This window comes from Salmo salar, chromosome ssa20 (genome assembly GCF_905237065.1).
Source record: "Salmo salar chromosome ssa20, Ssal_v3.1, whole genome shotgun sequence".
Classification (NCBI taxonomy): Eukaryota; Metazoa; Chordata; class Actinopteri; order Salmoniformes; family Salmonidae; genus Salmo; species Salmo salar.
In genome coordinates, this window is record NC_059461.1 from 19,480,100 (window position 1) to 19,507,494 (window position 27,395).

The 27,395-nt window shown below is 42.2% G+C and overlaps 2 protein-coding genes across 14 annotated transcripts in view; both read right to left on the reverse strand.

The window, feature by feature from the left end:
• Positions 1-1,916: 1,916 nt before the first annotated feature.
• On the reverse strand, positions 1,917-19,448 carry sh3glb2a (SH3-domain GRB2-like endophilin B2a). Of its 4 annotated transcripts, XM_014160454.2 has the most exons (13): positions 19,162-19,448; positions 17,869-18,010; positions 17,651-17,662; positions 16,964-17,092; positions 13,360-13,493; positions 13,048-13,140; positions 12,900-12,911; positions 10,115-10,177; positions 8,460-8,483; positions 4,478-4,567; positions 4,189-4,289; positions 3,639-3,861; positions 1,917-3,479 (listed from the first exon to the last, which is right to left on the reverse strand). In XM_014160454.2, exons 1-13 carry the CDS (start codon positions 19,222-19,224, stop codon positions 3,372-3,374), a joined length of 1,194 nt encoding a protein of 397 aa, XP_014015929.1. In that variant the 5' UTR covers positions 19,225-19,448; the 3' UTR covers positions 1,917-3,371. The 4 variants fall into 4 exon arrangements, with proteins under 4 accessions (XP_014015929.1, XP_014015932.1, XP_014015931.1 ...); XM_014160457.2 differs by lacking the exon at positions 17,651-17,662; XM_014160456.2 differs by lacking the exon at positions 12,900-12,911.
• Positions 19,384-27,395, reverse strand: part of LOC106579975 (phosphatidylinositol 4-phosphate 5-kinase-like protein 1) — a 41,466-nt gene continuing 33,454 nt past the window's right edge. For 3 of the 10 annotated variants that reach the window (XM_045703033.1, XM_014160452.2, XM_045703031.1), the window contains exons 2-10: positions 22,284-22,511; positions 22,018-22,068; positions 21,735-21,889; positions 21,496-21,620; positions 20,930-20,964; positions 20,797-20,852; positions 20,581-20,693; positions 20,290-20,452; positions 19,384-20,091 (exon numbers count right to left, since the gene is read on the reverse strand). In XM_045703033.1, the coding sequence (XP_045558989.1) occupies positions 19,668-20,091; positions 20,290-20,452; positions 20,581-20,693; positions 20,797-20,852; positions 20,930-20,964; positions 21,496-21,620; positions 21,735-21,889; positions 22,018-22,068; positions 22,284-22,511 (1,350 nt within the window). In that variant the 3' untranslated portion in view covers positions 19,384-19,667. Of the gene's footprint in view, positions 20,092-20,289; positions 20,453-20,580; positions 20,694-20,796; positions 20,853-20,929; positions 20,965-21,495; positions 21,621-21,734; positions 21,890-22,017; positions 22,069-22,283; positions 22,512-23,143; positions 24,316-27,307; positions 27,329-27,395 lie in introns of those variants that run through there. The other 7 variants (XM_045703032.1, XM_045703034.1, XM_045703030.1 and 4 more) reach the window with 7 other exon arrangements.

Genomic DNA, 27,395 nt, shown 5'->3' on the forward strand with positions numbered 1-27,395 from the left:
AGCGTTCTGGATAAGTTGCAGAGGATTGATGGTACAAGCGGGGAGCCCAGCCAACAGCGAGCTGCAGTATTCCAGACGGGAGATGACAAGTGCCTGGATTAGGACCTGCGTCGCTTCCTGTGTGAGGTAGGGTCCTACTCTACGGATGTTGTAGAGCATGAACCTGCATGAGCGAGTCACTGCTCTGATGTTTGCAGAGAACGACAGGGTGTTGTCCAGGGTCACGCCAAGATTCTTTGCACTCTGGGAGGGGGACACCATGGAGTTGTCAACCATGATGGAGAGGTCTTGGAGCAGGCATGCCTTCCCCGGGAGAAAGAGCAGCTCCGTCTTGTCAAAATTGAGCTTGAGGTGTTAGGCTAGCATTAAAGCTGAGGTATCTGCCAGGCTTACAGAGATGCATGTCGCTAAATGGGTGTCAGAAGGGAGGAAGGAGAAAAGTAGTTGAAGGTTATCCGCATTGCAATGATAGGAGAGACCATGTAAGGATATGACGGAGCCAAGTGACTTGTTGTATAGAGAGAAGAGGAGAGGGCCTAGAACCGAGCCCTGGGGGACACCAGTAGGGAGAGAACATGGTGGACCCTCTAGAATGTACAAGCACTATAGATAAACATAACTATAATGACATTTAAAATATAAACATGTATATACTGTATATTCCCCGAAATTACCTACAGCACTTATTTGAAATGTGGATTGAAGCTATTTTTCTTTCTTTATTTGAAATGAAATCATAATTTTAATGCCAAGCATTAAAATGATTTTGCAATACTTTATACACATGAACATGTTGATGCCGTACTCATAAAACGATTAGAAATAGGAGAGTATGTTGTGTCAAACAGTGAATTACCAGTATGCCGGCCTAGATGGCATCCCAAGCAGCATCCTCAGAGCAGTGTTTAAAGACACATTCAACGTCATCCCTGTCCCAGTCTGTTTTCCCCACTTGCTTCAAGATGTCCACCATTGTTCCTGTACCCAGGAAAGCTAACTGAACCAAATGACTATCACCCCGTAGTACTCACCTCTGTCATCATTAAGTGCTTTGAGAGGCTAGTTAAGGATCATATCACCTCCAACCTACCGGACTCCTGAGACCCACTTCAATTTGCATACCGCCCCAACAGATCCACGGACGACACAATCGCTGTCGCACTGCACACTGCCCTATCCCACCTGGACAAGAGGAATACCTATGTGAGAATGCTGTTCATTGACTACAGCTCAGATTTCAACACCATAGTGATGAGCTTGGAGGGCACTAAGCTAAGGACCCTGGGTCTGAACTCCTCCCTCTGCAACTGGGTACTAGACTTCCTGATGGGCTGACCCTCGGTGATGAGGGTAGGCAACAACACCTCTGCCACACTGATCCTCAACACAGGGGCCCTCCAGGGGTGTGTTCAGTCCCCTCCTGTACTCCCTATACACCCATGACTGCGTGGCATATATTATATTGTTTACTTACTGTGTATGTATACTGTATCCTCAACATAGCTCATCCTAATACGCATACTGTACATACCATATTATACTGTCTATACATACACCACATATTTATATTCTGGATTCTGACACTGTTCACTAATATACTTTGGATAGTTAATTGGACTCATTCTGACATTTGATTCTTGTTTAGATCTTCTGCTTATTTGTGTATTTGCTAGACATTCTACTGCACTGTAGGAGCTAGTAACATATGCATTTCACTGCACCTGCAGGAACACCTGCAAATAGACCAATAAACTTTGATTTGATGTGTTACAGGATGTTGGACATAAAGTTCAAATTTGAAATGAAATGTATTTAGAAGAGAATGATTACTTTCAATCTGACTGCTACACCAGAATATTAGCTTAAGAACAACTTGAGCTGACAACCACATGACCAGATTGTGTCCAAATAAAGCATACTTTTTCATTTTTTTATTACATCCTACATATTTTCATTCTTTCAGCATGGCTTGTAAACAGGCAATAAATACATCGACAGTAAAAGGCAGAAAAGGGTCAAAACAAGACATGCCACAGCAGCAATGGTACAAACCAGGGTTGGGCTCAATTCAGAATTGCATGCATATACTTGTTTGCTTTGGTACTAAAATAAATAAAATATACATACAGCCATTAAAACTTTGGATTACAATTTTTTTTTTTTTAAAGAGGCTTTTCAGTGGACAGAATACTGTGACCAACTCCTGCCAGTATCACATGCAGCAGCCTAGGTCCTGTCTGAAGACACAGACTTGATCACAGAAAATACATCAGATCAAACAAACATCTTACTAAAAAGAAACAAAGACAACTGAATGAACAGTAACATGTTTAAGAAACAAAATAGCAAAAGAGCAAACAAAAAAAAGGGACAAATGGGAATATAGCTAATCACAGATACTTAAATGATAACAAGTTATGGTCTTGCATGCCAAAATGTATGTTCTGTGTTAGATCTGGCTTGTCTTCTTCAAAGGAAGTGTCCAAGCAAACAGGAGTGTGTGGACATTGTGGTGTGTACAATACATTCTATTAGTTATAGCAGATGGAAACAGCTCTCTCGCATCATTGTAAGGCAGCTAGTAAACAACTAGGAGTGCTTCAAATATTTGCTGTAAGAGTGATTACATTCCCAGTTCGTCAAGCAGGGCATACGGCCATGAAATGTTTCAGTTCCAGGTAGTGGTAGAGGAAAATTACATTAAAGGAATGTGGACTAACCACAGGGTGTATGGAATGGAAAAGATTGGTGCATTGAGTTTAAAACAGGTGATAGTGAGTGGGCAGGCTGTATGAAGCTTCACACCTGCTGTGAAAGTTCACGTAAAATAAAACCCAAAAGCCTGAATAATACAGGGGATTTCAGTATGTACAGATCTGCTATCTTAATTTGGCCACTCCGTTGTCGCAGAGAATTATCCAGCGCAGCAGGAAATGCAAATTATAGTGTATTCAAGGTTTAAAAAGGCTTCTAAAGTTTTTAATTTCCACTTAAAAAAAAAAGTCAGACTTGATTTGCCCTATTGAAAAAATGTATCAGTCCCTACAAACATGTCCCTTAATTATAATCCACATAATCATTTACATGTCTTGTAGCTGCATGATTATTGTCCTGCTGTGAGAAGCAGGGTGAAATTAAAATCTATAAACATTTCACAATTCAGAATTTTCAGCCAAGTTGTCATGGTAACCATTCCTCCATATTCAATGTAGCGCATTTGCCTTCATAATTACCAATGATTTCATGCAGTCCTGGTGCGTACAGAATGTACAGTGGGTGCATTTGCTTGTTTGAATTCGTCAACGTCTGCATGTTTGAAGGCATGTGAGTGCAATTGTGTGTGTCCATGTATTTCTTTGAGTGTAGTTTCTTTAGCTGAGCAGCTCCAGGTATGTGACAGGCACTCTCCCTTTCTGGTTCCCTCTCTCGCCAACGAGCCAGTCAGAGTCCATGCCTGGCACTGTGTAAACTGTGATTAGCTGGGAAAAGACAAAACAACATACAGTAGTGTATAAATAGTTATTTAGCAGTGTTAATACAATTAAACTGTACATGAGCCAGCAATCAGTCCACATATTCTAGCCTGATTAAACTAATCACTGGCGTGCACAAAGAAAGGATTGTGTGCGTGTGCTCACCTCGTCAGCCAGTAGGGAGAGCTCACTGGTGTCGGCAGCGTCATAGTCGTACAGGACCTTGGCCTTGCGTGTGCCCGTGGCGGGGGCCTGTACCTCTTCGATTTTCAGTGTGTCTGTCTCCACAGCGCTGGCAGCGTCCTGGGGTAGGGTGGCATTCCCCTGGGGAGAGGAGCCACCGGAGGCCATGGAGAGACCCGGGTTACCAGCAAACGCGTTAGGAAACCTGCAGAGGTTTAGGGGGAGAAGACAGTCATAAGGTACACAGCACATTCCCTAAGGATTAATAAGACTCCACCATGTTTGACTTAGAAAAGCGGTTAACATAAATATGTTGAGTAAAGGTGACTTCCAACTGTAATCGTCATCAAATGTTACGTACACATCTCCATTGGAACAGAGCATAAGAGATAACAGTGGAGATGGTCATTGATAAACAGCATACACCCATTTGAATAGAGCAAAACATTGCAGCAAATGAAAGCCAGGCATAGACACCCCAGCTAAGTATGCCTAATATACATGTGTGCATCTACCCAGAGCCAGTCCTTACCTGCCCAGCTCTTTCTGCAGGTCTTGCATGTGCAGGTAACACTGCTTGTAGTAGGCTGTCTGTGCCTCCACAAACTCATGCAGGCATCGCAGGTGGTTCACCTACAGACAACATATCCAAAACACAGACAAGACAACCCCGTTAGAAATACTTGTTCCTCCTCAACATACCCTGTTACCACCATGTTAAAACAGCACAATACATGGTAAACAGTACATATGCTAAAGAGAACGGTTATGTGTAGTGGTCATGTTTGTCCTCTCTATACATGTGTGACCTCATGACTCACGTGTGTACTGCTGATGCCCTCCAGCAGGAGTCGTGTGACCTCTGCCTGTCTGTCAAACTCTGTCTGGGCCACTCGAAGTTCATGCGCTGCCTACAGAACAACAACACAGAATGAGATAACATGTAATTAGGACTGTGGCGGTCACGAAATTAGGTCAGCCGGTGACTGTCAAGCAAATAACTGTCGGTCTCACGGTAATTGACGTTAATTAACAAACATATTTAGCATCTCCTGGTTTCCACACATCATCTACAAGCCACAGATGCAGAACTTTTGGAACATCTACATTTTAAAGTCTAATAAATCCATGTAATATAGCCTACACCTTCACAATAAATCCATTATTTATTGAAGGTCTAAAGAAGCAAGCTATGAAGAAAATGTAGTCTTTCAGAAGATCAAAATAGCATACTATGCATTGTCCTTGTTAGGTCCTGATCTGACTATGCCATATGGCTGTGAGCTACACTAATTTAGCAGACAAGATTTGCTTAGAATTCCGTGGCATTACTTTATAGTTTGAAGAATACAATTGAACAAAGTTGAATAAAATGGAAAGGATATTTTCTCCAAATTATTTGAGGGAGTGCTGGTATTCTGTGTTGAGCGGTTAACAAAGAAATAGGTTCACCTATATGCTTAGAGTTATTAATGTAAATGTAGTTCTACAAACGTTGGGCTATATGTTTTGATTTTGAATGCATTGTAAGGCTGCATGATGCGACTAATGATTGGAAAAAAATTTGCTTGAAGAGCCTGAACTCTGCTGTTTTTTTTGGACAGGCTGTACACACGATCAGTCTCGATTTTCATAATTTGACAGCACTTGATAATGCCTCGAATTTCATGGTGGCATCCCCTTTGTGTGGCCTTAACGCACCCAAAAAAAAAATCCATGCCTTTTGTGGCCAGCGGCCATTGTGCCCTTCTCCCCGAGTGCGGCGCGCGCCGATGAACCTCTCACTCACATGGCTCTCCATCACTTGATCGGGTCTTTCTCATAGGCTACAAGTGAAGACAGACACATCGGGGACGCAACTCGCGTGTCCTTATCCAATTCCAAGGTGCATATTGAAGATACTGGAAGAACTGTCCACATGTACTTTGTCAGCCAACAAGATGAGTAGGTCTAACGAACAGCAAAAGCACTAGCCTACGTCAATCTACTACCCCCATAGTATAAAAGTTGACCTATTCTATTCTGTGCGAGAAATAAATATTCCAAACATAGTCTGGAACAGTTGTGGGATGTTGCGTAAAAAACATTTTTACGCAATGTGGCTGACGTAACAGATCAGAACGTTTAGCTTGAAATGTTGATAGACTATTAGGCTATTTCTTCATATTATAAGTGCACCAATGCGCACACGGCAGTAGGCTAAAAGCACAAAATGTTCCATGAGCGGGAAAACACCCTTGTCAAAAGTGACCACAAATGTGATTATGCATGTAATGCTTCTATAAAAAGGTGCATTTTATGGTGAAAATGATCTTCCCCAAACTTGAAACTCACACACTGATTATGTATGCCAGTTAGGCTCTACACCCCTTGTAAAGCAGATTAATGTGCTTCATTTTCAGAAGTTATTTGGCCACTTTAGTTGTGATACAAACCTTATCAAAACATACAGGCCAGGCTACATGAGGTGTGTGACAATGATTAGAAAAAGGCGGCAAGAAATAATAAAACATTTTGCCTTATGCTGGGCATCATTCACAAGTGATTATCTATAATTAATTAGTGATAGTCTAATATTGTCACCCATCAGACTATTCTTGATTTAATATTGTCTTTACATACAGTACTATCAAAAGTTTGGACATACCTACTCATTCAAGGGTTTTCCTTTGTTGTTACTATTTTCTACATTGTAGAATAACAGAAGACATCAAAACTATGAAATAACACATATGGAATCATGTATATCAAAAAGGTATATTTTAGAATCTTCAAATAGCCACCCTTTGCCTTGATGACAGATTTGCACTCTCTCAATCTGCTGAGCGCTTGTTGGCTGCTTTTCCTTCACTCTGTGGTCCAACTTATCCCAAACCATCTCAATTGGGTTGAGGTTGGGTGATTGTGGAGGCCAGGTCATCTGATGCAGCACTCCGTCACTCTCCTTCTTGGTCAAATAGCCCTTACACAGCCTGGAGGTGTGTTGGGTCCTTGTCCTGTTGAAAAACAAATGATAGTCCCACTAAGCGCAAACATAATGGTTTGGCGTATCGCCGCAGAATGCTATGGTAGCCATGCTGGTTAAGCGTGCCTCGAATTCTAAATAAATAACTGACAGTGTCACCAGCCAAGCACCATCACACCTCGTCCTCCATGCTTCACGGTGGGAACCACACATGCGTAGATCATCTGTTCACCTACTCTGCGTCTCACAAAGCCACGGTGATTGGAACCAAAAATCTGAAATTTGGACTCATCAGACCAAAGGACCGATTTCCACCGGTCTAATGTCCATTGCTTGCGTTTCTTGGCCCAAGCAAGTCTCTTATTATTGGTGTCCTTTCGAAGTAGTTTCTTTGCAGCAATTTGACCATTCACCCAGTCTCCTCTGAACAGTTGATGTTGAGATGTGTCTGTTACTTGAACTGTGTGAAGCATTTATTTGGGCTGCAATCTGAGGTGCAGTTAACTCTAATGAACTTATCCTCTGCAGCAGCGGTCACTCTGGGTCTTCCTTTCCTGTGGCGGTCCTCATGAGAGCCAGTTTCATCATAGCGCTTGGTGGTTTTTGCGACTGCACTTGAAGAAACGTTCAAAGTTCTTGAAATGTTGCTGATTGACTGATCTTCATGTCTCGAAGTAATGATGGCCTGTCGTTTCTCTTTGCTTATTTGAGCTGTTCTTGCCATAATATGGACTTGGTCTTTTACCAAATAGGTCCATTTCTGTATACCACCTACCTTGTCACAACACATCTGACTGGCTCAAACGCATTAAGGAAAGAAATTCTACAACTTTTAACAAGGCACACAAATTAATTGAAATGCATTCCAGGTGACTACATCATGAAGCTGGTTGAGAGAATGCCAAGTGTGTGCAAAGCTGTCATCAAGTCAAATGGTGGCTACTTTGAAGAATATATAAAATATATTTTGATTTGTTTAACACTTTTCCGCTTACTACATGATTCCATATGTGTTATTTCATCGTTTTGATGTCTTCACAAATATTATTTATAATTACAATAATTTAAAAATAAAGAAAAACCCTTAATAGAGTAGGTGTGTCCAAACTTTTGACTGGTACTATATCTTAAATAGTGTGTGAGTGAAATTTGCTTTGAATTAGAATGAACCATTATCATGCACCTGTCTCGAAAAAAGGGGCAGGGAGAAAAAAAGACATGTCATCTATGCACTTAAATAGCGATTGGAGGACACTTTTCCTAAGGTTCATTTTCATGCAACCCAGGTAGGCTATAATCCTTCTGTAAAGATAAGTAATGTGCTTAATATTAGGAAAGTTGAGAAATAAATATAGTAGCCCTAGCCTATAGAAAGCTGATGGGAACCTCCTCTTTTAAATAGAGGCCATCACTCTGTTTTCTCACATAATTGCATAGCCTATAGAAATGTTGTGCAACATGAGCTCTCATGAAGTACTTGATTAGATCTTCGATTACATTTGCATTGAAGTCAGAGTGATTAGAAGGACAATAGAGTGCAGAGTACCAGGCAGTTAGGTTGGTAGGCTTGGAGAAGCCTAGTTACCATGACTAAAACAGTCACGTGGAATTTGGCTGCATTCATGACTCGTGACCGCTGGTGTGGCGGTAATACCTACATGTAATATTACTTCACCGCATTGTCTCCTTTATCAGCTGTTTTGTTTGTGTCCACCAGTGTGTACTCTGGGGGATATAACTTGCGGAAAGAGACACTATCTAGAAACAAAAGATAAAGAGTAAAGATATAATTTATTTAGACAGTATGTGAGAACGGTATCCAAACATGTCGTACTCACTTTGTCCACTTCCTCACTCCAGAGCTGAAAAGCCGCAGGACAACAAGAGAGGGGGAGAGAGACACACATTCTGATGACATCACAGGGGAGACGCACATTCTTAGATTGAGACTGATGACATGACATTTAACAAACATACATTTTCAACCCAGGGGTGCATTCAAGACAGCAGATTTGACAAATATTCTGGTATTGTGCTCAGAGTAAATTTGATCTGGATCATTTGAAGTGAAACACCTGTGAAGATCTTCACACTACTTTTGTGGGTGTGTCCGAAAAGTGTCACATAGATAGATAATGGACTTTATCACGCAATCTGGTGATAAAGTGGTTAGAGCGTTGGGCCAGTAACCAAAAGGTTGCTGGATCGAAACCCCGTCAAGGTAAAAATCTGTTGTTCTGCCCCTGAACAAGGCAGTTAACACACTGTTCCCCAATAGGCCGTCATTGTAAATAAGAATTTGTTCTTAACTGACTTGTATAGTTAAATAAATAAAATGTTGCTACAAATGCCGAAGCACAGAATTGTCTAGAATAAAAAAAAATACGTCTCATAGGGTGTCTTGTATACCAACCCTGGTTGTCATGGGTGACAACACAAAGATAGACATGATTAACATTATAGTGATTTATACTCCAAGTCGATATTCACGTCATAAGGACCACGCCCACAAATTGGGCAAAACAAACATTCTTTCCCATTGTAAAAGAGCCAACTTTGTAATAGATTTTTTTGTTATACAAAAATAACAAAACTTACCGAAAAGCTGCTGTATTGTTCAAATGTACATGTAACCAGGTCAAAAATCCTGACCTACAGTTCGCAATGCTCCCAAGTAGGGAAATAGAACCTGCAAGAAGAGCCCTGTGGCTTCAGGCTATTCATCATGCGAAATATGGGTCCCGGTGTCCAAGTAGGCTAAACGTAGCGATGTGTGTGGAAAACATTTAACTTGTTTAGTATAGTCAATTTGTAACGCCACCCACTAGTTGCAGCGGTATAGTCCATTTGTGTTGGTGGGGCCACAACGTTCTATTTAATTAAAACTGGGATTATACCATGGAATTGTTGAATACTCAATTCTGATTGGCTAGAAGCGCATTCTAGAGCAGGCATTATTTCCCTATAATACACAGAAATATTCAATGGCTATGAAGTTAATTCTTAATAGTCTCTCTGGGACAGTGCATATTGTTGCCTTTGCCCTAGCACTAACACACCAGACTCAAATAATCAAAGTCTTGATGAGTTGATCAGCTGAATCAAGTGTGTTAGTGCTAGGGCAAAAACAACAATGTGCACCCCTTTGGACCCCCCAGGACTAGCCTCGCCAGCCACCCTGATCTCAGCCAGCTTACATAAATTGTTCGCTACACAAATATCTGTGTAGAGAATCTCTCACAAGTTTACGTGAAAGGCTCGTGAGATCAGGGTGGCTCACGAGGCAACCGCAGGACCAGGAAACACTGCTCTAGGTCCTCTAGGGGGTGCGGAGCTCTCAACACTTGGCTGTAGTCTCTACCTGCCTGCAACATGACGCATGTGGACACTGTGTATGGAGAGGCCGATCGAGGTTATGAGCACACTGAGGGTCAGCGAGAGTAGGCTACAAGTAGTGTTAGTGTAGCGTGGACTGGCTGTTTAAGCTTCTTACCGCAGATGCACTGGCAGAGAGGACATAATTCCTGGGTCTGGTCTCCTGAAAATCAGGCACAGCCTACAGACATGGCAGAGCAGTTTACACATACAGTATGGCGTGCACCAAACCAAAGAAACAAAATAACACAGCAAAAACGAAACCCTTTGTTCGCTGATGTACAGACAAATCTGAGACCGGTCCAAATATCTTTCTACAGCTGCATATCTCCTGGTGATTCCCAAGCCGCGTTAGACTAGAAGGTTAATGACTATACAGCATGTGTATATCAACACAGCAGGATGTGAGATCACAGCCTGTCATGCGTCATTGCCCATAAAAAATATAAAAAAGCCAACCTTCAACCATTACCCCATTCTAGCCTCAAACTAGCTTATGTGTAGCCTGCAAAGTATACCTAAACAATAGTTCCTGTCAGAGGCTAAGCTATAATATAATGGAGTAACTGGAATGTTATATACTGGGTGATGAGTTGTTGTTGGTTTGATCTTTAATGTATATTTTATGTAAATGTATGAGCACGTGGAAAATTATTTATTATTCTGAGGACAATAAATCGAATAAAGTGTTTCCCAAACTTGTTTTGCTAATTCAGCTAATTCTAATATTCAAAGATGAATTGATTAATGGAAACAGTTGTGTAGTGCTAGGGGGAAAAAAACTCAACTTGCACCACTTGGGGTCCCCAGGACTGAGTTTGGGACACACTGATCTAATATAATAAAATTACTTGCAATTGACTTCTTAATCTTTACATTGGACTGGCCAAATCCCAAAGTAATTAAATTGCTGTACTTTAGGAAATACACTACATGACCAAAAGTATGTGGACACCTGGTAGTCAAACATCTCATTCCAAAATCATGTGCATTAATATGGAGTTGCCGCCCAGTTAGTGAGGTTGGGTGATTAGGCCTAGCTCGCAGTCAGCGTTCCAATTCATCCTAAAGGTATTTGATGGGGTTGAGGTCAAGACTCTGTGCAGGCCAGTCAAGTTCTTCCACACTGATCTCAACAAACCATTTCTGTATGGAACTCGCTTTGTGCACAGAGGCAGTGTTATGCTGAAACAAGAAAGGGCCTTACCCAAACTGTTGCCACAAAGTTTGAAGAACAGAATCATCTAGAATGTCATTGTATGCTGCATCGTTAAGATTTCCCTACACTGGAACTAAGGGGCCTAGCCCGAACAATGAAAATCAGCCCCAGACCATTATTCCCCCTCCACCAAACTTTACTGTTGGCACTAGCATTTGGGCAGGTAGCGTTCTCCTGACATCCGCCAAACACAGATTCGGCCATCGGACTGCCAGATGGTGAAGCGCGATTTATCACTCCAGAGAACGCTTTCCCACTGCTCCAGAGTCCAATGGCGGCGAGCTTTACATCACTCCAGCCGACACTTGCCATTGTGCATGGTGATCTTAGGCTTGTGTGCAGCTGCTCGGCCACGGAAACCCATTTCATGAAGCTCCCAACGAACAGTTATTGTGCCGACGTTACTCCAGAGGCAGTTTGGAACTTGGTAGTGATTGTTGCAACTAAGGAGAGACGATTTTTACATGCTACGCGCTTCAGCACTCGGTGGTCCTGTTCTGTGAGTTTGTGTGGCCGACCACTTTGCGGATCAGCCGTTGCTGCTCCTAGACGTTCTCACTTCACAATAACAGGACTTATAGTTGACCGGGGCAGCTCTAGCAGGGCAGATATTTGACGAACTGACTTGTTAAGGTGGCATCCTATAACGGTGCCACGTTATATGTCACTGAGCTCTTCAGTAAGGCCATTCTACTGACAATGTTTCAATGGAGATTGCATGGCTGTGTGCTCAATTTTATACACGTGTAGGCAACGGGTGTAGCTGATATAGCCAAATCTACTAATTTGAAGGAGTGTCCACATACTTTAGTATATATAGTGTAAGTAGGCTAAACAAATACATAAATATTTCAAAATTAGCATGCCTTCATGTGGCAATCACCATGCATACAGGTTTCAAATATCTGATTTGATATTAGTCTACAACTGAAAGAACATACATTTTCTCCGTACATCTGTTTATTTACTCATGTTATTACAACAACAAAAAATATATAATCAAATGGCTAATACAATGGCTTATCAAATCAGATCTTTGCCCTGAAGGAAAAACTCCGCCAAAAATCTAAACATTTGAAATGCTCTGACAGAATGGGAGCAGAGAATGTGAAGTGAAGCTAGACGTTGGTCATGGTATAACAGGGCAAGCAGGTTAGCAATCAGGACTCAACTCCAATCATCTGCACTCACATGGGACAGGGCCTCTCCTCTCACTACTGCTGTCAAATAGGCCTTTGTGATTTAATGAGGGGATACATTTGGTAATTGGACAGTTTGTCACATTGGACTCAAATGAGTAATTTAAAAGACACTTTTGTTTCACCATTTTCCAAATACTTTTGTGTACTACTCAGTTTTGTTGACTCTAGAGTCATATACGGGTTTGCTCCAGTGTAAATCAAATAAAAGTTTTTTTGTCACATGTGCCGAATACAACAGGTGTAGGTAGACCTTACCGTTAAATGCTTACTTACAAGCTTAAAATTCTTACCATGCCACAAGTTCATTTCACTCACTTTCAAGAGAACTCTAGTCTGTTTTTTCTCTTTCTCTCTTGGCTTCTTATTGAGCTTGGAAGACAAACATGCACTCAACTGGATTTCATGGTGGCAATGAGCATGTCAGAAAGAAAAAGGGAAAATAAAAGAACTAAAAGTGGACAATATTTTACACTAATACTCACTTCTCCCTCACACTGTGAACATAATTAGAACAGAGAAAGATGTTAGTTAGCAGTAGCAGTTCACTCTGAGCTGGAGCCTGGTTACATGATGCAGCTGAAGGTGCACAGGGAGAGGTGGTGGAGGGCAGAGGGTAGAAGGGGGACTCACCGCGGCCTTGGACTCCGCTAGTTTGGCTTTCTTCAGCCGTGCTTTACTGGAGTCCAGGTCCAGTCTGCGGTTCTCCAGGAGACGCCTCTCTTTCTGAGACAGAGAGGAGAAGATCAGCACCTCTCTGCACGGCATGACCCCACACATACAGGCTACGTTTAACTTTGCTAGGCCCTAATGCCCTGCTACATCCACACATAAGAAGTAGAGTAAAACCCAAGGTGATGATTAGCATTGTATTAAATCCTGGTCTATACACTGGTCTGCATGCAATCTCACAATGTCCCTCTGAGGCCAGAAAGCCAGACTCACTGAGATGGTCCTCCAGTCTCCTTCCAGAAAGTTCCTGAGTGGGGCAAGGAAGCTGATAGCAGAGGTCTGTAGGAACTCTCTCTGTGCACCGCCTAGTCTCCTCTCACAGTCACCTACCTTGATCAGGGTGCTACCTACAGAACACACACACACACACACACACACACACACACAGAGCATATGATGAACCCACTGACAATATGTGAAATATACAGTGGGCTCCAAAATTACTGGCACCCCTGACTGGCAATGCACAAACAATACTTTAAAAAAATAACAATATAATAAGAGATAAACTCAAAATACCAACATGTGAGAAATACTGTACTTTATTAACGTTTCAATGGAACCAACCAAAATCATGCAATTATTTAATACAAAATAAAGTTCACCAAAATCAAGGTTTCATAATTATTGGCACTCCTCATTTAGTACTTAGTGCAACCACCTCTGGCAAGGATAACAGCATGGAGTCTTTTCCTGTAATGTTTGACAAGGTTAAGGAACACATTTGGAGGGATTTTGGACCATTCCTCTATGCAGATCCTTTCAAGATCCTTCACATTCTTGGGTTTGCACTTATCAACTGCCCTCTTCAACTCAGCCCACAGGTTTTTGAATGGATTGAGGTCTGGCGATAGATAGCCACGGCAGAACATTGATTTTGTCACAGAACCATTTCTGTGTGGATCTTGAGGTATGTTTGGGTCATTGTATTGTTGGAAAGTCCACCTACGGCCAAGTCCCAGCCTTCTGGCAGAGGCAACCAGATTGTCAGCCAAAATTGCCTGATACTTGGTAGAATTCATTATGCCATCAATCTTAACCAGTGCCCCTGGACCTCTGGAATTAAAACAGCCCCAAAACATCACTGACCCACCACCATATTTCACTGTGGGTATGAAGTGCCTCTCCTTGTATGCATCTCTGTTTCGACACCAAATGTGCAGATGCTGTATCTGACCAAAATGTTCATTTTGGTCTCATCTGACCAGAACACCTTCACCCAGTCATAATTTAAATGACGTTTGACAAACTCCAAGCGCTTGCGTGTCTTGGGGTCAGACAGGGCTTTATTCTGGCAACCCTTCCAAAGAGCCTATGGTTGTGGCGTCTGATGGTGCTTTTTGAAACCTGGTGACCCAAAGACACCACCAAGGCCTGCAATTCTTTCACAGTGATTCTTGGGGATTTTATTGCTTCTCTCACCATCCTCCTCCCATTCCTGGGGGGGAATGCATTTGCGTCCTCAACCTGAGGTTTTCAACTGTTCACATATCTTCTGAATTTTTAAATAATTGCCCTGACAGTGCTCAGTGGTATATTCAATCGTTTGTGGATCTTCTTGTAGCCATTACCAGATTTATGAAGGTCTACGACCATCTGTCTCGTTTGAACTGCCACTACTTTTGTTTTCTTCATGGTGTTGGATGACAAAGGGATATTGCACGTGTGTTACCTCATTTTTACACCCTAGTGAAACAGGAAGTGATGTAACGGCTCAATAAAGTTCCTTAAGACATAGATAAACTTAATTAAGTGGAATTTAATTCTGGTTGATGATATTTTCAATAATCTTTAAGAGTGCCATTAATTGTGAAACCTTGATTTTTGGGGACATTGATTTTTAATTAAATCAATAAATGATTTTGTTGAGTTCCATTGAAAAATGTATAAAGTACAGCATTTCTCACATGTTGGTATTTTGAGTTTCTCTCTATAATTATATTGTTTATATTTTTTTAAGTATTGTTTGTGCATTGCCAGTCAGGGGTGCCAGTAATTTTGGAACTCATTGTAGAGTCTAACTTATTACTTAGGAATGACTTAATGCTTATCATAAGAACACAGACAAAGTCGAGACCAATAGGACTTGGTAGTGCAACACAACCGGTTTAGGATCTCAAACATTAAAGCTGCAATATGTAACTTTTTGGGTGACCCAACCAAATTCACATAGACATGTGAGTTATTAGTCTGTCATTCTCATTGAAAGCAAGTCTAAGAAGCGGTAGATCTGTTCTATGTGCAATATTTCTATGCTTCCCATTCTTAAATTTAATTTTTGCGCCTTTTTTTACGTGCCCAACTACTTTATACCTGCGAAGAGAAACAGAGAGGGAACCTCTAGAGTAGCAACATTCTTGACATGGCAGAAACTCAAATTTCTCCTTTGAATGTAGGGGTTTCTCCAGATGTGAAACAGACAAAAGGAGTACAGGAACACCTGATGAATAACACCACACAGCAAGGATTATATCACTAAACAGGCCTACTACTTGCGGAATTTCAAGTATGCATATCTGTGTAGGATACTTGTTGAAAGGCATGGACAGACCGCATTGGTATACTGAGGAAATGATGTTTCTCGACACGTCATTGCTGTGAGGACACACTACTACAGCAGAGTTTCTACCCCCACACACAGGTTACATCACTAAAACCCACAACTGAGAAACAGGCCACTAATGACCTGATTAGAGCAGCTGAGTGCCCATCTAGTTACTATTGCAGGAGAGGAAATAATGGGATTGATGATTGATGTATCGATCTGTATGCCAATAAGGGGTTTCCACATGGGTTTCTACTGCTCCACACAGCTGTCTGCTTTGTGAAATGGTGTACAAATGAATTAATTAGAAATAAAATTATTTTAAATCACTAAAACATGCCTGTTCTTGCTTAGTATAGGTTACTGTGTGTGCAATTTTATTCTTTGAAGAAAAAAAAAAAGAAAAAAAAAAAGTGACTTATTGGCATCAGCTTGCCATTCTAAAATAATGGAATGAATGTATAAAACAAATCCTTGCTAAGCAGCAGTACTGCAGAGCTCTACATTAAGCTGTACATGGCCCAGCACTCAGGTCTCTGGGACTGAGCTCCATTTCAACTGAAGGAGAAAAGCACCAGACAGGCAGCCTAATAAACTCATTTCTGCATAAACATTCTGCGTATCAGAGCCAAGCCTGCAGCTCTCAACAACATTCACATAGGAGAGAGAGAGCGAATGCGAACTATTGATCCTCAGGACTGCCAGTGAAGGAGAGAGGCCGGTTTATTGGCCTGACAGACATGAGACAGCCGGAGGGCAGGGGCGGGACGAAACCAATTCACTAACGCTCACAACAGCTATCGTCACCAATCTCACTGCTCACTCACCTTAGGGTGAAATCATCAGTAGAAACAAAGGCTTTGGGAAGAGTTCTACACTATAAACTATTGGAAGATGATCATATGTTGAAGCGCAGAAGTTAAGATGTTCACTGTACCCTGTAATTACACCTGCAACCCTGTACATTAAACATCTAATGTCATTTAAAATCAATATCCTGTATCAACTATGGAGATCTGTCCTCACAGGGATATACCACAAATGGTTTGAGCCCTTCTTATAGCACAAGGTTGAGGGCACAGGGTGAAGATGTATTGGGTAAGTGTGAAAATGCATTTTCCAGAAAATGTTGTTCATGGATTTGACTGGGGCTCAAGGCACGGTCTCGGTTTCCTCTCTCAATAAGTGAAATGATCACTGGCCAATCCTCTCAAACAAACTAGATTTTGACCACCTGGGAAGAATAAGTATACACAAAGCCTGAGTACACACCATATGGAGTTCCAGGTCCAAAGTCTTTAGCCGCATCCTGCATGTAATGACCCAGTAGTTCTCCATTATTTGGTCTGGATGGAACCGTTCTGTCAAGCTTCTCATACAGGAACTCCTCAATCCTGGCACCTGTCGATACAAAGGGGGGGGGGGATGTCCTGCTTCAAGAGAGGACTTGCCAAAAACAGTTGTCACAGATGGACACTATGAAAACTAGTCTGAGAATGGAAATTCGTGGGAGAGAAGAATGCCAAAGAAAAGAAAGAAAATGCCCAATGACAATGTAGAGTATTGTAATTCAACATGGTGGGAATGAGTTGTAGAATGAAGTTGTCGTGGAGATAAATGTTATTTCGCTCAGATAATGCCTCTGTAGAGAGACTAACATATTTATCCCACACACGGTAAATGCATGTTTCTGAGGAATGAATTGCTGCATGTTACCCACAAGCCTGAGTCAGTGTCGGGTGTGCATAACACACAGAGCTGTTGAGCTGCTCACTGATAAGTAGGCTACCGCTTGCAATAGAGGATAATCAACAGGTATTCATACCCGCAGAACAAGCGCTAGAACAGACTGGTGCTTGAAAACAGCCAATACTGCATAGAGCATTTGTCTGCTGCACTACAGACCAGACAGATGAAAAGATTCCACAACAGGGCACTATGGGAGGGAGGGATACTCACCAGTGTGGTCAACTGTAGCATGGAGAATCAGAGAGTCACAGGTTAGAGCACAATGCTCTCTATCACCATGCTACCGCCATGTTTCACATAAAAAAAACTCATTGGTTTTCATCTAATGTGTTTTTGGTCCTTCTGTCCTGTGTGTGTCTGCATTAAGTAGGGTTGGGAGTTGTGGAGGCCTCTGTGCTGATCAGTTCAGTGTGTATGCCGGGCCTTACTTGGGTTGGGCTGCAGCAGAACCTCTGTCTGCCTGAAGATTTTCTCTGTCCAGTTTTTTGTGGAATCGGCACGGCTGAGCAGATTCTCAAAATGGGCATCCAGCTCAGTCTTCTCTACCTGTCCGAACTTTTCTCCTGTGAACTTTGGCAAAATACACAATGAAATAATCACTTTCACTTCTCTGTGAACAAGGCCTATTGCAGTGACTCAACATCAATAGTGCATTTCCACTGTTTCTGTGTATCATGTTACTTTTCTATAGTCTTCCCTGTAGCTCAGTTGGTAGAGCATGGTGTTTGCAACGCATGGTGTTTGCAACGCCAGGGTTGTGGGTTCGATTCCCACGGGGGGGGCCAGTACAGGGAAAAAAAGTATGAAATGAAATGTATGCATTCACTACTGTAAGTCGCTCTGGATAAGAGCGTCTGCTAAATGACTAAAATGTAAAATGTAAAAATAGTGTCCATGGAGCTGCCTTATGCCATGTCACTTGAAGCTTCAACATTATCACTGGTTTTGGGATGCTCTTCACGTCATGTGTCTCCTCATAGGCTACTGGAAACCAGCTTACTAAATACCACGCCCTCATAAGCCATGAAACACTACACCTGCTCGTCTCCGAGTCCCTGTCTAATAAATGTTTCACCAGTCTTTTCCCATTGCCAGTATCCTCTGCCAAGGGGTTTAGATACAAAATCTGAGAAATCAAACTGAATGGAATTTCTATGGGCTGAACAGACATCCATTGTCAGACAGTCATTGGGAAATCAGTCACACTGTCATTCCCTCGTGACATTTTCATCATGACCTGTTACACTGTCACAATAATGAAAAATGTATCTTGCGTTGGAATGCTTGGGAGTTGGGCAAAGGGGGCACGAAAGGTCACCTCTGAGCCCACAGCTACACCGTACCTGAAAAGCAAAGAAAGACCTCTGCGAAAACACAACTAACGAACGTCAGCTATAGCATCAAGCTAGCAGTGGCTATCACAGACGGCATAGAACCCTTCCTTCAATATATCTGTCTATGTTACAAGCCAAGAAAACTAGCTAGCAGTACTGTACGAAGGCTACTATGAAGAAGGGAGGATAACGTCAGCTGAACCAATGTTTTGTGTAGGATATAGAGGGTATTCTGTCAGTAACGTAAGCTAAAGGATTTGGCAATGATGCCAACTCATGCCGTTTCGTTTTTATTGAAGCCAAACGCTACTAGCCATTTCGCGAACATTAGCTAGCTAGCATTTAACGTTAGTCAATTTTTAGGAGACACGACATAAATTACCCTACCTGTACAGCTCGTGTGAAAAACACTCCAGCATCCGAAGCTAATTTCTTCACGTTGAAATCCATTATGTAGGAAGTATCTGGCTAAACACACATCTAGCTATGTCCAGGGAGACGTTATTCAGTCAGCGGTATCTGTCACTGTCTCTGGTATCTACACATCATCCTGGAATCATTATTCTATCAGTGATCGTCTACCCATTTTCCAATTTATGGAGTTCATGGTTTCTTATGCAGTGACAGGTTTTATTATTGATTCTCTATTCACGACTTATTCCAATACATTTTTATACACATTCATACATGATTTTTGAAAAACCTGTCACAGTTGTTTGGGGGGAAATATAACTAATGTAAAATTCCTCTAGATATTTTTTTTTACATAATAGGCTACCACTGCAACAGAAGCTATTTGGTGCCACCTACTGTTCATGCTGTTCACAAACCAAGTTTGATTATTCACTTGACAGTCTCTTCTGTGTCTTTCAATGGGCTTCAGTGTCCCTGTTTTACTTGGTGTGGTCCTTTACCCACTGGCAGAACCTCTGGGAGTAGGTAGCTGGGCTGACAGTGGAGAAGGCTCTGCCAGGGAAGCGCAGACTCTTCCACAGGTTCTCCTGCCTTTTCTTCACACCGTACACAGTGAAAAAGTCTACAATACCCACAAAGTAGCGCAGCTTTGGTCCGTCTATGACATGCACTGAGTTTTTTAAATTAGGCAGCAGCCTACGGTGATGAGCTTGGAACTCCAGGAGTTCTGCATCTGTACGGTTTACCTCCTGGAGGGGGATTCCATGGCCAGAGTGTTCCCCTGTATTCTGGACGTGGTCTAACCCACTGTCTATTGTATCTGATGCCAGTCGAGCAGAGTACCCCTCCAACAATGGAATAGTGGGGGGATCTTCCTCTGCGGGACTGTCTTGGTCCATGGGCCTGCAGAGGAAAGACCATTCAAGAACTGAATAACAAAGAGAGAACAATCAGCTTAAGAGTAAAATACCTGATTTATTTCCAATTATCTTCTCACTGTGTTACTTTACATTAGCTGCATGTCTGGAAGGTCCACAAAAGAAAACTAGTGTGTTACTTGTTTTTCATACAGTAGATCATTGTTCTCCACTGAACACTTACTTTACAGTACGCATGCTCAGGTTGCTAAAGGAGTGCTTCCTGTCCAGCTCATCTTGGTGCAAGGGTTGATGGGCCAGCAGGATACTGTAGTCAAGCACATTGAGGCTACGGAGGAAGGCTGAGTCTATTTCAACCTGATCCACAAGCCAGGAGCGCTGCTTATCTGTCAACACATGATAAATGTTGACTTCTTAGGGGAACGTATGTGGTTTTACCTTTCAATTGATAATAGACACAAAGAAAGAACATCCCCTCAAGTACTGACAGATATAGGACATACGAGACTCTTACCCAGAATGATGTGCTTTCCTTCAAAGTTGTTATCCTTCAGAATCTTAGTAACTGGGTTTTCCGTAGATGCAGGGTCAGTCCACCTACCCACCTCACAGCCCTTGATGTCATATCTAAGAGACAAAGCCAAAATTGGCAACAAACAATCCAGAAAGAGATTTAAAAAAAATGTAATCTGTAATCATCTTTCATAACTACAATACAAACAATGTTTACCTGGTATTAATCCTCTCGTCCGGGTAAAACACATTCTGCATCACAATGAAATACTTCTGGGGGAGAGTGAGAGAAAAGTTACTTACAGAGTAAAAAAATGACTTTGTGAAATTTTGTGTTTCATTAAAATTACCTTTGTTTTATTTGGAATTTGGATGCTATAGAGACCTGGAATAAGAAAATAAGAATATGAACATCTGACAAAGGTGACAGTCCATCTGTCGTGATATTTAGTACTTTTTTTATTTTAACCCCTTTTTCTCCCTAATTTTGATTTTGTCTCATCGCTGCAACTCCCCAATGGGCCTGGGAGGCAAAGTTTGAGTCATGCGTCCTCCGAAACATGACCCGCCAAACCGTGCTTCTTAACACCCACCTGCTTAACCCGGAAGCCAGCCGCACCAATGTGTCTGAGGAAACACTGTTCAACTGATGACTGAGGTCCACCTGCAGGCACCCAGGCCCGCCACAAGGAGTCGCTAGAGCGCAATGAGCCAAATAAAGCCCCCCCAGCCAAACCCTCCCCTTACCCGGACGACGCTGGGCCAATTGTGCGCCTCCCTATGGGACTTCAGATCACAGCCGGTTGCGATACAGCCCGAGATCGAACCTGGGTCTGTGGTGACGCCTCTAGCGGCACCACTCGGGAGGCCCTGTCATTTGATATTTTGATCTTAAGCTGTTGGACTTCTCTCTCACCCAGGAACCTGACCATCAGTGAGTGGGGGTATTTCTCCAAATGATCCATATACGCCTTCAGGTTGGATAGAAAAAATGTAACCTCCCGCGTATTCTGTGTCTTTAGGAAGAACCTCTTGTCATTCCTAAGGAGGAAAAAAAAAGACATTTACTACATGTGCTACTATGTAGAGTTGACATAGATTAGGTGTGTTGTGTGTACATTTATGAGGTTTATGATGTCCTCCAGCAGGACTCACGTGAGGAAGAAGTCAGCCTTGCTCTTGGAGTTGCTGATGAACTGTAGATAGCAGCCATGTGAAGAGAGGGACCTCTGGTACTCCTCCTCTGTTATATCCAGGGACCGCCGCAGGCTGGCAAACACAGGCCCTGCAAACGTCTGCATCTCCAAGTCCTGCAGGGGGAGGTAACAGAGGACCGTGGTTCGAAACTGAAACGTGTCCCAAAAAACATGTACTTAAATAGGCAGTAAGCTGTTGGGATTGGTTTAACATATTTGTTTGAATAGTGATTAAATAGCACCTTGTGGACTTGAGTCTCCGCCGATTTGTAATGTTCAGCAGAAAGTTTATCCTGATTGAAACAAGATCAACTCATTATAAAACCACAATTAAAGGTTTCTTGTCATAGAAGTAACTAAGGGAAAGCTATGTACAATGCAGGTACTGTATGTAGAGTCATTTTCTCAGAGCTGGGTCAATGCCGTAAGTTCCAATGGTATAAAACTGTATTCTATGTGACAGTTGAAATAGTGTGTATATTGTTGTGTAGTCTATAGGTTTGCTCACAGGTACTGTTGTGTTGTTGCTGGTCTGTAGGACAGCATGCAGGCCCTCTTTCATAAGACAGGTGAGGCTGCATAAGTCATGTTCCTGGTTGGTCTTAAACACCCCTAGCATCCTCCATGTAAATGTAAATGTGATGTAAATGTAAATCCATCTTCTCCTCAGACCCCACCATCGCCTTCGCCTGGCTGTCCCAAAGTGACACAGGCGCAGATCGCTCCTCTTATCCATCTGACAATCACACACACCACAAACAACTCACAGTCACCAGAGGCTCACCAGGAGGGTACCACACACATAGACTGTACACACACACACACACACACACACACACACACACACACACACACACACACACACACACACACACCCTCTGGATCTACATTGTATAGCTAAAAATGTGCAGTTAAAACAATAACAAAGAACACACCTGCCACTGTTTCCATAAGAAGCTGACAGATGGGGTTGGAGAAATGTAACCACTCAAATTCATAGACAGAGCTATAGATGCAAGGATAAACCTTCCATGATTTCTAAATGATAGTTTTAACCATGTTTTGGGACTATGCAGTGTTTGTTTACATGTACTTTGTTTACAAACATTGGAGTAAAACAAGCTTATATATTTTGGGTTCTGATAGAGTTGTGACAGTCAAGTCCAAAAATGGATGTAGCAACTGCAGATTTCCCCTTAACATTTTTTTTTTTTAAGAAATGGGAATTACGTCTCATGTCGTAGACAACATAACATTAAAACAACAGTTGACCAACATAATTACATCCATTGATCGAATGTGAGACGCTACTCAGACATTGTTATTTGTTGTAACTGTCATGAAAGCTGACAACCACGTCGTTCTTACCTTACCAGCCTACTTTCCTCGTGTTGTCCTTTATGCTTTGATGCCTTGCTGTACAAGGGAAGTATCTGAATTCAGTGAAAATCATTGGAGATATTTGAAGCCTATGCTTTTACCATTTTCATATGCGTGTGGATAGCATTTTGGACCGTAAAGATAAAAACATACACATTTTCATGACAGCGATCGGCTTCCTTTTTCAGACATGAGCGGGCCTAGTGCCGCATACCATGGTAAAGCGGGTTGGGCAAAATCTTCAGGGTGTGTTACACCTGGGCTGTATTTACTAGCTGGAAACCAAACAGCCAACAAAAGCGAACGGAACTGAACAATGACGCACATCATTGGTAGTGACCTACCTGAATTTGCCCAATAGAAACTCTTGTTTTCTATGGAAAACGTTTTGTATTGGCAACTGTTTACTCAGGTGTGCACTAATGATTACACCCATGCAGGCGTAAAACGTGTGTCGTAATGACTTATGGTTTTTGAATCTGCCACTGCAGGCTAGTAGACTGCTACGTTATCGTCATCATGACAAAGGCCCGAATTCGGGAACTAAACTGTACTGGTTGTGATTTTACTATGTTATTTATCTGACTTATGAATGTCTGATTTCTGTTAAAATTTGCTCCGTAAAGATTGGAATCTCAGGAACGCTGTCCATTCTTCGGTGCTTGTCCCATAGATATAGATAGAGGACTTGTATCTGTATCTGTGCAACTATAGACTACTAGCGTCTGTGACCGCTTGGGCAGCGCCCAGGCGGAATGAGTGCCTCCTCTCATTGAAGCAATGAATATTCAAGGCCTACCGCGATACTGCAGGCATTGTTAGCGTAAAACAGCATCCCCCACTATAGTGAATGGAAAAATCTTTGTGGTGAATCTTTGTGAAAATAAAAATGTTTTTAGAAGACAGTCATGGTAGCAATAATTGCTTCTAATACACCAGATTTATGTCCTTGAACAGATTATTTTAAAATCGCACACAGAAGAAGTTAAGGATAATTTAGTTACTAATTGCAGCCTGTAGTACCCCGGTTTCCCTTCAATTTGAGTTACTCAATGAGATGGGGCCGCACTGACCAAGACTGCAACATGACTTCTTGGAGTAGCTCAAACTGTGTATGTTATGTTTATTTTTATTTTACCTTTATTTAACTAGGCAAGTCAGTTAAGAACAAATTCTTATTTTCAATGAAGGCCTAGGAACAGTGGGTTAACTGCCTTGTTCAGGGGCAGAACGACAGATGTTTACCTTGTCAGCTCGGGGATTCGATCTTGCAACCTTTCGGTTACTATGTCTCCAGATGCCATCTCAACCGACTTAATTTGGCTTCAATATGCTATTGAGTATTCACATAGGAATTAATGGTGTCACGTGATCGATGGCTTTGTCTATTCATATATACAGTCATAGGTATTTTGGCTATCTCCATTTTAAAGTAGTCAGTTTTCTTCTTTTGTGTATTAAAAAAGAGTAAAGCTAATATTGGTTATTTGCTGCCACCTGCAGTGCTGGAGTCCTGAACCAAATCTTGTGTCATTCAATATTGTGGCCACTCGATGGCGGTTATATAGGTTAAAGCCATTTACAAACCATAACACCCAATTTGAAGAAGAAGACAATGCTCTGATCATTAGCTGATTGCTTCCAACCAATAGGATTCCCCACCCAGTTGACTACTTTAAAATGGTGGAAGCCCTGAATGGCAATGTCCATGCTAAAACAAGTTATATCCATGATGAGTCCTCTATCTATCTCTATGGTATGTCCCCATTGAGATCTAACTTATTAGTTTTCTAATCAAACCAAATTTTATTGATCAAGTACACTGTAGGCCAACAGTAAAATGCTTGCTTGCTAATTTTGCAGTGCCCCGTTTCCGATGGTGATTAAGCCTAATATATATATAAATATATATATATATATATATATATATATATATATATATATATATATATATATATTTGTTAGCTTTGCTACAAAATATGAATGAAAATGACTCCAATGGTGAGGAAGACATGAATCATGATGGCATCTCTGACGAGTATTCTTCTGATTCTGAGCCTCAACCTGAACCTAAACCTCCATGGCCTAACCGCAAAAAAGCCAGAACTGTGCACACTGAGCAAGTGCTCACACCACCATCAAATGTAACCGTAAGACCGGAAAAAGAAGGCACCATTTGGAATAGAACAAGCCGGTGAGAATTCTACAGGCTATTATCAGTAGAAAATGTCATCACTGAGGGAGCAGGCCCTACATCTCAAGTAAGAAACTAAATCAGCAACGCACTCAACAGCTGTCCTTGTTTAGGCTATGTGATATGGACATGCTCCAACTGATCATTGACTTTTTGACTGCTGTCATATCAACACTTACATTTATAATGCCATTATTGCTTTTGTGATGATTTTCACTATTATGAAGCACACTTGGCGCTTGTAGTGATGATTAGGCTACTGATGTTTTTGCAATTCAACCATGCATCTTGCTGACCGTGTGTCTTGGTGGTTGGGGTATTTATTTTTATTTTGTCGTGATAAAAATAAGCTTATACCGGGTTCAAACACCAATCCTTTCTGTTTCATAGTGGTAGCAAAGGCACTGCACTGAACCCTTTAATATATAGGTTACTAATATATATCCACATAGGAGGTCCCGTAATTATTTTATTTTTTTGCCGCTCTATGGAAATCAAATGGGCGTCTAACGGATTTGTTCTGGCAACGGCCCTGCATATGGCAGCGAAAACTGTAGCACTACCCCCTCTGGGCCGGGGCGGCCACTGTACAGGGGATCATAGTGTTGAGATGAGGGTATACCCAAGCATAGATCGGTAGAGGGTTGGGGTTTCTGAACAGGGCAAATAATGGATTGATATCCAGGGAGAAGGAAGTAATTAGGTGGGGTCCTTTGGCTGGGGGAGTATGCTCAGTTTGCCTGGGATATGCCCTGCCCAAGGTATGTGAAGCACCAGTAAATAAAAGGCCTGCAGTCATGCCTGGTGTAGAAAGGGACGTGGCCTATGGGATAGACAGGAATTTATGAGGCCCAATAAAGGTGATGGATCACATATTCTGTCATTATTGCCGCCTCCAGTTTTTTCTAGGGCTTAGGTTGTGAGAATGCTGTTCATTGACTACAGCTCAATGTTCAACACCATAGTGCCTACAAAGCTCATCACTAAGCTAAGGACCCTGGGACTAAACACCTCTCTCTGCAACTGGATCCTGGACTTTGTGACGGGCCGCCCCCAGGTGGTAAGGGTAGGTAACAACACATCTACCATACTGATCCTCAACACGGGTGCCCCTCAGGGGTGCGTGCTTAGTCCCCTCTTGTACTCCCTGTTCACCCACGACTGAGTGGCCAAGCACAACTCCAACACCATCATTACGTTTCTGATGACACAACAGTGTTAGGCCTGATCACCGACAATGATGAGACAGCCTATAGGGAGGTCAGAGACCTGGCAGTGTGGTGCCAGGACAACAACCTCTTCCTCAACGTGATCAAGACAAAGGAGATGATCGTGGACTACAGGAAAGGAGGGCCGAACACGTCCCCATTCACATCGATGGGGCTGTAGTGGAGCAGTTCGAGAGTTTCAAGTTCCTTGGTGTCCACATCATCAACAAACTATCATGGTCAAAACACACCAAGAAAGTCATGAAGAGGGCACGACAACACCTTTTCAACCCTCAGGAGACTGAAAAAAATTGGGATGGGTCCCAAGATTCTAAAAAGTTCTACAGCTGCACCGTCGAGAGTATCCTGACCGGTTCTATCCCTGCCTGGTATGGCAACTGCTCGGGCATCCGACCGCAAGGCGCTACAGAGGGTAGTGCGTAAAGTCCGCATCACTGGGGCCAAGCTTCCTGCCATCCAGGACCTATATACTAGGCGGTGTCAGAGGAAGGCCCAAAACCTTGTCAAAGACTCCAGTCACCCAAGACATAGACTGCTGAACAATTAATCAAATGGCCACCCAGACTATTTGCTTTTACCTCCCCCTTGGTTTTTACACTGCTGCTACTCACTGTTTATTATCTATGCATAGTCACTTTAACCTTGCCTACATGTACAAATTACCTCAACTCACCTGTACCCCCGCACATTGACTCGGTACCGGTACCCCCTGTATATAGCCTCACTCACCTTCTTGGTGAAATAGCCCTTACACAGCCTGGAGGTGTGTTGGGTCCTTGTCCTGTTGAAAAACAAATGATAGTCCCACTAAGCGCAA